The 12,158-nt window shown below is 38.7% G+C and overlaps 1 protein-coding gene across 1 annotated transcript; it reads left to right on the plus strand.

Annotated features, from left to right (window-relative positions):
- The first annotated feature begins 5,480 nt into the window (after positions 1-5,480).
- LOC311377505 (uncharacterized protein) lies at positions 5,481-11,776 on the plus strand. The gene is made up of 11 exons (XM_084491379.1): positions 5,481-5,544; positions 6,371-6,468; positions 6,610-6,768; positions 6,904-7,022; positions 7,141-7,277; positions 7,367-7,460; positions 7,581-7,692; positions 7,988-8,211; positions 8,324-8,492; positions 8,688-8,815; positions 9,003-11,776. Exons 1-11 carry the CDS (start codon positions 5,537-5,539, stop codon positions 9,318-9,320), a joined length of 1,566 nt encoding a protein of 521 aa, XP_084347505.1. The 5' UTR covers positions 5,481-5,536; the 3' UTR covers positions 9,321-11,776.
- Positions 11,777-12,158: the final 382 nt, after the last annotated feature.

The following is a 12,158-nucleotide window of genomic DNA, read 5'->3' on the forward strand; positions in this document are numbered from 1 at the left end:
TCCTCCTCCTCCTCCTCCTCAGTGTATCTAATGTACCCCTCTCCTCCTCCTCCTCAGTGTATCTAATGTACCCCTCTCCTCCTCCTCCTCCTCCTCAGAGTGTATCTAATGTACCCCTCTCCTCCTCCTCCTCCTCAGAGTGTATCTAATGTACCCCTCTCCTCCTCCTCCTCCTCAGAGTGTATCTAATGTACCCCTCTCCTCCTCCTCCTCAGAGTGTATCTAATGTACCCCTCTCCTCCTCCTCCTCCTCAGAGTGTATCTAATGTACCCCTCTCCTCCTCCTCCTCAGTGTATCTAATGTACCCCTCTCCTCCTCCTGCTCCTCCTCCTCAGAGTGTATCTAATGTACCCCTCTCCTCCTCCTCCTCCTCCTCCTCAGAGTGGATCTAATGTACCCCTCTCCTCCTCCTCCTCCTCAGAGTGGATCTAATGTACCCCTCTCCTCCTCCTCCTCCTCAGAGTGGATCTAATGTACCCCTCTCCTCCTCCTCCTCCTCAGAGTGGATCTAATGTACCCCTCTCCTCCTCCTCCTCCTCCTCAGAGTGGATCTAATGTACCCCTCTCCTCCTCCTCCTCCTCCTCAGAGTGTATCTAATGTACCCCTCTCCTCCTCCTCCTCCTCCTCCTCCTCCTCAGAGTGGATCTAATGTACCCCTCTCCTCCTCCTCCTCCTCCTCCTCAGAGTGTATCTAATGTACCCCTCTCCTCCTCCTCCTCCTTCTGCTCCTCCTCAGACGGAAGAGGAGAAAATGTCTTCCTCTAACTCCCAGTTTCTCATTTGGAGCGTGGGGAGAGAGAAGCCGTTTCTCAATTCCCGTTCTCGTGTGTTCTCGTGTACTTGCGTTCTCGATAAACGTCATCAGTGGTAGCCCAAGCACTGTTCCAATTCCAAGTACGCGAGTACTGTCGTAAAACCCGTGTGTGTTCTCGATGCGTTCTCGATGAGGCCGTTCTACCGAGGATGCATCGGAGGTGACTCGTGTGGACTTGGGACCGTTAAATATCCCAGAATGCATCATCCAGTCCGCTGCTGTTCCAATTGCAGGTGCGTACTCGCGTTCTCGGAAGTCTGTACTTGAAAGTCCGGACTTGCCAAGTACGTACTTCCAAGTCCGCGAGAACGTAGTCCGCGTACTTGGTATTGAGAAACGGCTTAAGTTTAGTTTCCTCAACAACGCGTCCTCTCCTGGCCCCGCCCCCACGGACACGTGTGTGTGTGTGTGTGTGTGTGTGTGTGTGTGTGTGTGTGTGTGTGTGTGTGTGTGTGTGTGTGTGTGTGTGTGTGTGTGTGTGTGTGTGTGTGTGTGTGGTTCTACTAACGTGTAATTAACATAACATAATTGCTAGACATCGTAACATAATTTCCCATTATAATGAGGCTGATATAGTTATAGGAACAAATAATAAATAATAAAGCTGTTGAGAACTCTTCTATTAAAGCTTCATTACTCTTTATAATTAGTCTTATAAAGTTATAGTAAATACTCTTTATAATTAGTCTTATAAAGTTATAGTAAATACTCTTTATAATTAGTTTTATAAAGTTATAGTAAATACTCTTTATAATTAGTCTTATGAAGTTATAGTAAATACTCTTTATAATTAGTATATAATTAGACAGACAGACAGACATTAGTTGATTGTTAGTTACAACAGGTACAGTTTTGCTGCTCGACTGCGGAACTAAAGTCGGGGACTCTTTTGGGGGACGGACGCCCTGTGTTAGCAGGGTGGTAAAACAAGCCATTAAATCAACACCTTTAACTCCACCTGTGTCTTCTGTTGATCAATACACCTCAGATTATTACAACATAGGGTATGATCATGCGTTTTATTCGTACAAACAGAACGTGTGTGCGTTTTAAACTCCCCGTTTTAATCCCGCTTTGCGTGCGGTCCCGTTCCTCGCCACTAGATGTCGCTGTTCAGTCTGTTCCCATTTTACATTACACCTATATTAGACAGTGTTCATATAAAACATATATTATTCAGTCTGTTCCCGTTTTACATTACACCTTTATTAGACAGTGTTCATATAAAACATATATTATTCAGTCTGTTCCCATTTTACATTACACCTTTATTAGACAGTGTTCATATAAAACATATATTATTCAGTCTGTTCCCGTTTTACATTACACCTTTATTAGACAGTGTTCATATAAAACATATATTATTCAGTCTGTTCCCATTTTACATTACACACACACACACGCATTGAATTACAAATAATAAAGAACAAATTCTGAAGTTTCAAAGTATCACATGTAAACGTAATGGATGAAATGTTTTAATTTAGTACTTTCTATACATTTATACTTAGGGACTTTAGGGATTTGTTCTAAACCTTTTAAGAAGACGGTGGTGTCATCGGCCAGTTGGCTCATAATGATCTGTTCATCGAAAACATTCAGCTTGACAACATCAGAGTTTAGAATAAGAACGGCCAACATTTCTTCTGCCTAAACAAAGAGGAACGGGGAGACGTTGCGTCCTTGTTGAAGCCCTCTATTGACGGTGAAGCGAGGGGGGGGGGGGGTGCTCCTGAACTAGTGCTGCCGTTGTAAAATGATTCTGTTATGTTACAGAATCGAGGTCCAGATCCGTACATATGCACGACTTTAAACAGGAGCTGATGTTGTGACGTATCAAACGCCTTGTAGGAGTCAGGGGATAAAACGACCCCTTTGTCCTCTAGCGGACGGCTGTGCTCCAGAAGGTCACTAGCCTCATATTGTTACGTACAGACCTGTTGCTCCTTTGAGTCGTTTTAATCTGTCAGTGTAAATGTAGGTTAGTCATTTATAATCGTCGTTTAATAGTGAAACTGGACGACAGTTATCTAAAAATAGATCTAAAATAGATAGATTAAATCTAAAATATAATCACAATCTTAACAACAAGCGTGACGCTGTTAGGTTTATTTTATTACATGAATTGCGTTTCTTTGAACACCGATCTGGGTAACCTGTGGCGTGATAAGGAGCTACGGTAACCATGGGGACGATATATCCCGCCCACCGGTGGAGCCGATACCGGATATCCGGATCTAGACTTCCTCCTCCGTGGGCGGGTCTTTGTCTACAGTCCGACCAGCAACTTTAAACGCAAGTATTGAGTTGGAGCTTATGTTTTAATTTGCAGACGAGTCTAACGTTGCTCTACTCCCGTTCACACGACGTGTTTTAATACAGTTTCATGTTTTTAGAGCTTAACCGAAGTTCAACTCGTATGAATTCGCCTTCCTGGCCACAGAAAATATATACTGCGCGCAGTTCTCGTTTTGTCCACCAGAGGGCAGGCGTTGACCGACTGAATATTGGCGTGTGTGGGAATATTTTTTAATTTATAACTTATTGTATGAAAAAAATCAAAACTTTAAAAACAGCGGTGTTCGTCTTGTATTGTGGCCTGTAATGTGTAGTTATATATTTTTATTTTTAGAGATTAAGCGAAGTTCAACTCGTTCCTGACCACAAAATATATGCTGCGTGCAGTTCTCGTTTTGTCCACCAGAGGGCAGGCGTTGACTGGCTGTGAATCAAAGCGTGTGTGGGAACGTTTTTAATTTGTAACTTTATTAATATAATTATAATAAAATAAATATTATTATATAATTATTATATTATTATACTTATTAAATAATAATATAATTAATTATTTAATAAGGTGCAGCACATTTCTCCTATAAGAGCACAGACTCCTCCTTGTTCCGCCAGTAACCAATCACAGGGCTTGCCTGTTTTGCCAAAGTCATTTGTCTTGTGGCACGCAGCTGCTCACCTAGCGCAGATAAAGCGTCGTCCGTGTAATCAATGCATATATTATTTAGTCTGTTCCCGTTTTACATTACACCTTTATTAGACAGTGTTCATATAAAGCATATATTATTCAGTCTGTTCCCGTTTTACATTACACCTTTATTAGACAGTGTTCATATAAAACATATATTATTCAGTCTGTTCCCGTTTTACATTACACCTTTATTAGACAGTGTTCATATAAAACATATATTATTCAGTCTGTTCCCATTTTACATTACACCTTTATTAGACAGTGTTCATATAAAACATATATTATTCAGTCTGTTCCCATTTTACATTACACCTTTATTAGACAGTGTTCATATAAAACATATATTATTCAGTCTGTTCCCGTTTTACATTACACCTTTATTAGACAGTGTTCATATAAAACATATATTATTCAGTCTGTTCCCATTTTACATTACACCTTTATTAGACAGTGTTCATATAAAACATATATTATTCAGTCTGTTCCCGTTTTACATTACACCTTTATTAGACAGTGTTCATATAAAACATATATTATTCAGTCTGTTCCCGTTTTACATTACACCTTTATTAGACAGTGTTCATATAAAACATATATTATTCAGTCTGTTCCCGTTTTACATTACACCTTTATTAGACAGTGTTCATATAAAACATATATTATTCAGTCTGTTCCCGTTTTACATTACACCTTTATTAGACAGTGTTCATATAAAACATATATTATTTAGTCTGTTCCCGTTTTACATTACACCTTTATTAGACAGTGTTCATATAAAGCATATATTATTCAGTCTGTTCCCGTTTTACATTACACCTTTATTAGACAGTGTTCATATAAAACATATATTATTCAGTCTGTTCCCGTTTTACATTACACCTTTATTAGACAGTGTTCATATAAAACATATATTATTCAGTCTGTTCCCGTTTTACATTACACCTTTATTAGACAGTGTTCATATAAAACACATATTATTCAGTCTGTTCCCGTTTTACATTACACCTTTATTAGACAGTGTTCATATAAAACATATATTATTCAGTCTGTTCCCATTTTACATTACACCTTTATTAGACAGTGTTCATATAAAACATATATTATTCAGTCTGTTCCCGTTTTACATTACACCTTTATTAGACAGTGTTCATATAAAACATATATTATTCAGTCTGTTCCCGTTTTACATTACACCTTTATTAGACAGTGTTCATATAAAACATATATTATTCAGTCTGTTCCCGTTTTACATTACACCTTTATTAGACAGTGTTCATATAAAACATATATTATTCAGTCTGTTCCCGTTTTACATTACACCTTTATTAGACAGTGTTCATATAAAACATATATTATTCAGTCTGTTCCCATTTTACATTACACCTTTATTAGACAGTGTTCATATAAAGCATATATTATTCAGTCTGTTCCCGTTTTACATTACACCTTTATTAGACAGTGTTCATATAAAGCATATACACAGGAAAAATTGCTGAGCAATTTTCCCAGAGTGAAAAATGTTTTCCTCAAGAAGAGCCGTTTTTGCACTATTTTGAGTTTGATGAGTAAAATTTGGAGTCTGAGTGGGAGCAGAATTATAGAGTGGTTGTATACAGAGTGATCAATAGGCGGAGCTTTTCTAAAAAGTTAAGTTTCGTTTGTCCGCCATTACTCCTCCCGACACCGCAGCTGAAGTCATAGACAGTAGAAGGCGCTGGAAGTCGACGTTTCTACTGAATGTTAAAGTAAGTAATATTTCAATTTTGTTGTAAATATGCATATCTGTTGAATTTGTATTTTCGTAACAGATTTTCCAACTTGTATTTTCGTAAAATATTTTCCAACTCCGATTTGATATACCCTACAAGATAGCCTAATTATGTGCTGGTTATGAAGTATTGGCATTAAACTACAGTTTTGCAAGTTATCTGGCAGTTATTCATTCTAAATTATTAGAATACCGTGCCTTAAGATCACGTTGCCATCCGTTATGAGCCCTATTCGTCAGTGTTTCAGACCAACACGCATGGCAAACGTAGCAGCTAGCAAGCTAACTAAGTAACGTCCTAGCTAACTTCTGGGCAACATTCATGTATGAGTTGCCCGTTGATGAGGCATGTATGGACAACTAACCAAAGATACCTTTGAACTAACTTAATGTTCACTGTACAGTGTGTGTTAACATCAGCATTTTCCACACTCCACATGTTTTCAATTGATGAGGCTAGTCGCTTTTTAACCGTGGCGCACACCTTTGGGGCGAGCCAAGTTCAAATAATTCTAGCCTCAGTTTTAGAAGTTTCTGGTTGAAACTGTCATGAAAGTTCACATTAGAACTATACTAGTCTAAATGCAATGCACAAGCGTCAATTGACTGCATGGGAAGCTTATCTAACGTTAGCCATTAAGTTTGTTCACCATTCCATGCTTGCCCACATGTACTTTACTCAGAAAAGAGCAACTGTAAGGTGGCGCGCTGGCGCCATTAATTATTCCAATTCAATGTTTGTGTTAAAATGGCCTATCATTTGTAGAGTTTCTAAATTGTTCTCTGATTTTGTTGTTATTTAGGATGGAAAAGAGCAATGTTGTCAAAGCAAGATTTAAAGACAGCAAGAAATATGTGATTTGTCCAACACCCTTTACATTTGAGGCGTTTTTGGAATGTGGTGAGAATTTTTATATTTTCCATATCAAAATAGTTTAATAGCAATACGATGCATTTAAGCCTATTTTATGGGGTGTTTTGTTCTTTTATTGATGTATTTTCCATAGCTTGTATTATGTTACTAATGGTTTGTCTTCTTTAGTTGCCAGGAAATTTGATCTTCCTACAATGGATATCAAAGTCTTTGATGACTCAAAGACAGAAGTTGATCAGGAAGCATTCGAATATTTGCTGAAGCAACCTGATCTTGGTGTCCTGGAAATTGTTATCCCAGAGGCAATTTTGGAAGATAAAACTGACGGTAATTTGCATATTTTTTCACATTAATTCCCAACAGTATTCTTTGCATCAGCAGAAATAGGGTCTATTGACAGTGGCTGCATGTTGTCAAAGTAGTATTAACATATTAGACCATTGGTATGGTTTTGTACTACAGATTCTTTCAGTTCTGGCTCCCTTGCTGGTGCTGAGGTCACATATGAGTCTGATGACACTGTGATATTGACAAGAACTCCAGATGAGGAAAAACGAATTGAGGACCATCGTCTTAGCCGGGTAGGTTTTCAAGGGATGCTTGATTAGCACAGACATTTGGAATTACATTTGTTTTCCATTTCTTAATTGCCTATATGTTCCTTTTATATTACCCATTAACCACAACCTGCCTCTCCAGATGATTGAGGATATCTTAAAAGGAAGCCCAGGAGGCGAGAAGATGATGAATGAATATGCTCGCACAAAATATTTGACAGATGGCAGAAGACGTGACATGGTTAAGATCTTGGTGGCACATATGATAAATGAACATGGGTAGGCTGTTAAAGAAGCAATTTGTAGAATTGATGTACTATGTGTTTATTATGATCTGGATTCTAATGTGTGTGTGTGTGTGTGTGTAGAACAAGCCCTCCTCGACGGATAAAAGAAGACTATGCCAAAGGGATCATCTCCCTTTTCCCATACCTGGCAGATCCCATGAGCAAACTGGGTTATGTATGTGGCCGTTATCTCAAGTGTCTTGATTCAGACGAGTGTTGCATGTTCCATGAGTGTTGCATGCATAACATTAGTCCAGTAATATATAACTACTATGTGTCTGTGATATGTCCACAGGAGCATTATTACAATGCAGAAGATGGAAGTGGATACCTGGCCTGGAGAATAAAAACACTGCAGAAAGAAGCATCGGAGGGACGACCTAAGCGCTCACGGCAATCACAAACAGGTGCAGTTTTTGATGTTGGTCACTGCTTGTATTAGCTTGACCCCCGTATAATTTTGGCGTCAAATGAACACTGAACAATGAACAATGTTGTTGTGTTTTATTTGTTAGAATTTTGACCTGTTTTCTTGATTAATTTTTCCAAAATGCAAATTGTTGTAATATCCTTTACCTAAACAACAAAGTAAGGCAAATGTTTAAGACTCTGTACATACTTAGGATCGTGTATGGTCATCCTGGCCTGTAGTTTTGTGAATACTTTACCATGTAACACTCATATTATCTGCAATCATTTTAGGTGGACCAAGAGCTGACAGAGATCCTTTAAAAGAGGCTAACTGGTTGAATGATGAACGTCAGTGTCAGGAAGCTATTGCCCTGATGAAGCACACCGCTGATGAGGCAGTGGTAAAGGAAAAGATGAGGTTAACTCTGATCTACCGTCAGAAGGTTTTGCATGACCCTGACAAGTCATCTGATATTCTAGCCATTTTCCCACGGTTCTTGGACATACCAGGCCTGGTATGTCAGCCTTATTTTTGTACATACTAATGTGAAATCTGAAGGTGATTTTTTGTTGTAGTTAATATGTGTTGGGTAAAAGAAATCCTCTCTACTTTGTGATTTTGTGTAGATCGATCAAGATTTTAGACTTCTTTTTGGAGATTCAACCTCTGCAAAGCTGTTGGAGAAGTGGTCCACCAACATAAAACCAAAGGTCATTGCACAGAGCCGTGACCTCACACAGACTGGGGAGGTACAAGATCTCCTCCAGAATGCCGTTGCCACTGAAGTTGAAGAAGGTAACTATATTGGCCCATAGTTATTTCAATGGAATTGATTCATTACTGAGAAATGAAGTGTACTGCAGATGTTTAATGCATTATACTGGTTATTCATCCAAGAACTGGTAGGTTAAAGTGAGTAGGAGGAGGTCTTCAAACTTATCAAACTGAAACCTAAAAATGCACATTTTATTTTGTTGTCTGTGCCTCCAGGTTGGGACAGTGACATGTCTTCCCTTCTCATGCTGGTTCACCTTTTGCCACCCTCCAGTCAAGGCCGCAAGCGACCGGGAAAGATTTCAGCCAGACAAGCATGTGACTGTCTTGTGAAATTCATCAAGGTGAACCATTAAAACAGATTAAACACGTCCTTAGAAGTAAAGATACTTGTGCTTGTTGTTCTCATCATGCCTGAGTCCCATATGTATTTGAATCAAGGTTGTAATGTGATAAACCTGTCCATATCCAGGCTGCTAACTACGTTAGGTTACGTTGCTGTTGACGTTTCTCTCTCGCTCTCTCTCTCAGACTGGTACCAGCATTCAGGGACACTTGGATGTCATTGCACGAAGTCTCCAACCATATCTGCTAGCAGTTGGGCCAAAGAAAAGTAGGATCCAGTCTTACTTCATAGTCATTGACAAACACGCTTTGCCCTGTAAAGCCTCAAATTCCCTGGCTGCTGTTGATGAGCTTTTTAAAGCTCACTACGTTTTTGGCACTGCATACTGTCAAGAGTTGACAAACCTGTACACTTTCCTGCAAACAACTGTGTTTGACATAGATGCTGAAACCACAAAAGTTAATCCAAGAGTGGCTGAGCTGAGGGCCAGAATGCTCCAGTGAGCAAGATGATATGCTTTATGTGTAAAAGGTGGCATGCCAATGCCAATGCACTTATTAGACACTTTAAATTAGTTCATGGTCTTTGCTCAGGAAAAGGTCTCAAGTTAAAATGTGCTCATAGAGGTTGTTCTCACGTTTATCAAAGTTTTTCTGGATTACGAAAGCATCTAATCAAGTGTTTTGCAAATGACAATTTATGTTTTGACGATAGTGAATGTTCCACCACCAACAATTCCATTTCATTAGGGGATACAGATGTTTTGCCCACTCAGAGTTTGCCATGTGACGCTGTACTGCAAGAAAGAAACATATTAAACAGTTGTGCAACACTGCTCGCAGAACTTAAAGTTGCTGGGGTTGCAGAGGCAACTATTAACTATGCTGTGAGTGCTCTACAAGAAGTGGTCAGAGACATACATAGTCACACTCAAGAAGCTCTAAAAAATAGTCTCGCTTTAGAGGAGCCCATCAAAAGTGTGGTTGAGTCTCAAATTGATGAGTGTTTTGAGAAGGTGATTAATCCTTTTGTTGTATTAAACAGTGAGAGCAAGAGAATGGTCTATTTTTCTGAGAAATGGGGGAAGATAGATCCAGTTGAATTTGTTCTTGGAACAAGATTTGCTACACGACTTAACAGAACAACTAGAACTTTTCTACAAACCACTGTCAAAGATAAATTTATGTACATACCAATTCTTGAGACGCTGAAGTCAATTTACAATCACCCAAATATCAAAGATATGTTGATTAGAGATCCTAAACAAAGTCAACATTTACTATATGACATACAGGATGGAGAATTCTTTAAGGATCATGCGCTCTTCTCAAAACAAGAGCATGCTATACAGATCCAGCTCTTTTTTGACGAATTTGAGTGTTGTAACCCCCTTGGATCAAAAAGAGGAATACATAAGTTAGGAGCCATCTATTTTACCCTCAGAAATGTTTCACCTAAATACAATTCAAGTTTGCTAAATATCCATTTGGCTGCTTTGTTTCATGCACAAGATATCAAAACGTATGGGTTTGAGAAAATACTAGCGCCACTTGTCCAGGATGTCTCAGCTCTTGAAACAAATGGAATTCAGATTCCTCTATTTGATCACAGCGTTTATGGAACCATTATACAAGTTACTGGAGACAACCTTGGTATTCATTCTTTATTTGGTTTTGTGGAATCGTTTAGTGCTAGATACTGTTGCCGCTTTTGCCTATTAGAGAAAGAAGACTATCAAACTGAATTTACTGAAGATAGTTCAAAGATGTCATTTCGAACTAAAGAGCTTCATGTTGAACACTGCCAGACAATGCAGACCAATCCCACTTTACCTTATGTGATGGGAGTAAAAAAATCTTGCCCTTTGAATTCGTTGCAATATTTTCACACAACTGCAAACTTCTCAGTTGATATAATGCACGATATATTGGAGGGTGTTGCACAGTACGAAATGCAATTACTCATTCAGCACCTGATTAGGAATTACACTACATCAGCAGAAGTGCATAGGAGAATTCAGAGTTTCAACTATGGCTTCATGGAACAAAACAACAAACCACCTGGTGTAAAATTAGTAGAGGGTTCGAATGACTTGGGCTTAAATGCCATTCAGAGCTGGTGTTTACTACGTCATCTACCCATTATGTTTGGAGATCTTGTGCATCCTAATGATCAACACTGGTATTTGTTCATTTTATTGCTGCAGATTGTCAGCATAGTGTTTTCTTCAGTTGTCTCCTCAGGTATCACCATCTACCTGAAACATCTCATTTCTGAGCACCATCGCTTATTCAAGCATTTGTATCCAAGCAATAGATTACTGCCAAAGCATCACCATATGGTGCATTATCCACGATGTATGCAGAAAATTGGACCACTGATTCATAGTTGGTGTATGAGATACGAGGCAAAACACAACTTCTTTAAAAGGCAGCTAAAAAGCTTCAAGAACATTACAAAGACATTAGCAAAAAAACACCAGTGTCACATGGCTTACTTATGGCAAACATTTGATCCAAATGACCTAAAAATGGGTCCAGGCAAAATTAAACCCTTGAATGAAATGGAAGTTGGGACTAAAGTTTCTGAAAACCTTAAAGTGCCTGTTTGGACTAAGGTTATTGATGTTAAATGGGTGAAATGCAATGGAAATGTATTTCGGCCTGGTTTGGCCATATGTGTGAAAGTCGAAAATGAGTTACCAGTTTTCCATGTTATCCAGAAAATTGTAATCAAAGATGAGCAGGTTATTTTTATTACAACTGCTTTAGAAACCATATGCTTAAATGAACATGTCCATGCTTACAAGGTTTTGCATACAACAGAGGCACCCTTTGTCTTAGACATAAAAGGTATTTTTTACCACAGAATATTTGATATACTGATGTCTTATGGCGGTGATACAGATTTGTTTATTGTGCCTTATTGTTTCATGTAATTTCTCCCTCTTCTCTTATATTTCTTCTCTTCACTACTCTTAATAGACCTCTTAAGAATAAGTTTGCCTCTGAGGCTCCCGGTTCCCTCGGTCAAATGTCTATGGGAAATAACATGGTGTTTTGAATGATCGTACATAACAAACTCTGTAGGTGGCGAAGAACTAAAAGCTGCGTCACATTTTGAACTACACACTTTTACCATCTAGTTTCGACTGGGTTTTTGGATTGTCGGTGCCGTTAAAGTAGTAAACGATTATTAATGCTACTTTAACGGCACCGACAATCCAAAACTACAGTGGAAACTAGATGGAAAAAGTGGTAGTGGTGTAGTTCAAAATGTGACGCAACTTTTAGTTCTTCGCCACCTACAGAGTTTGTTATGTACGATCATTCAAAAACACC

The sequence above is a fragment of the Micromesistius poutassou genome, assembly GCF_964030765.1.
Source record: "Micromesistius poutassou genome assembly, contig: SCAFFOLD_3050, whole genome shotgun sequence".
Classification (NCBI taxonomy): domain Eukaryota; kingdom Metazoa; phylum Chordata; class Actinopteri; order Gadiformes; family Gadidae; genus Micromesistius; species Micromesistius poutassou.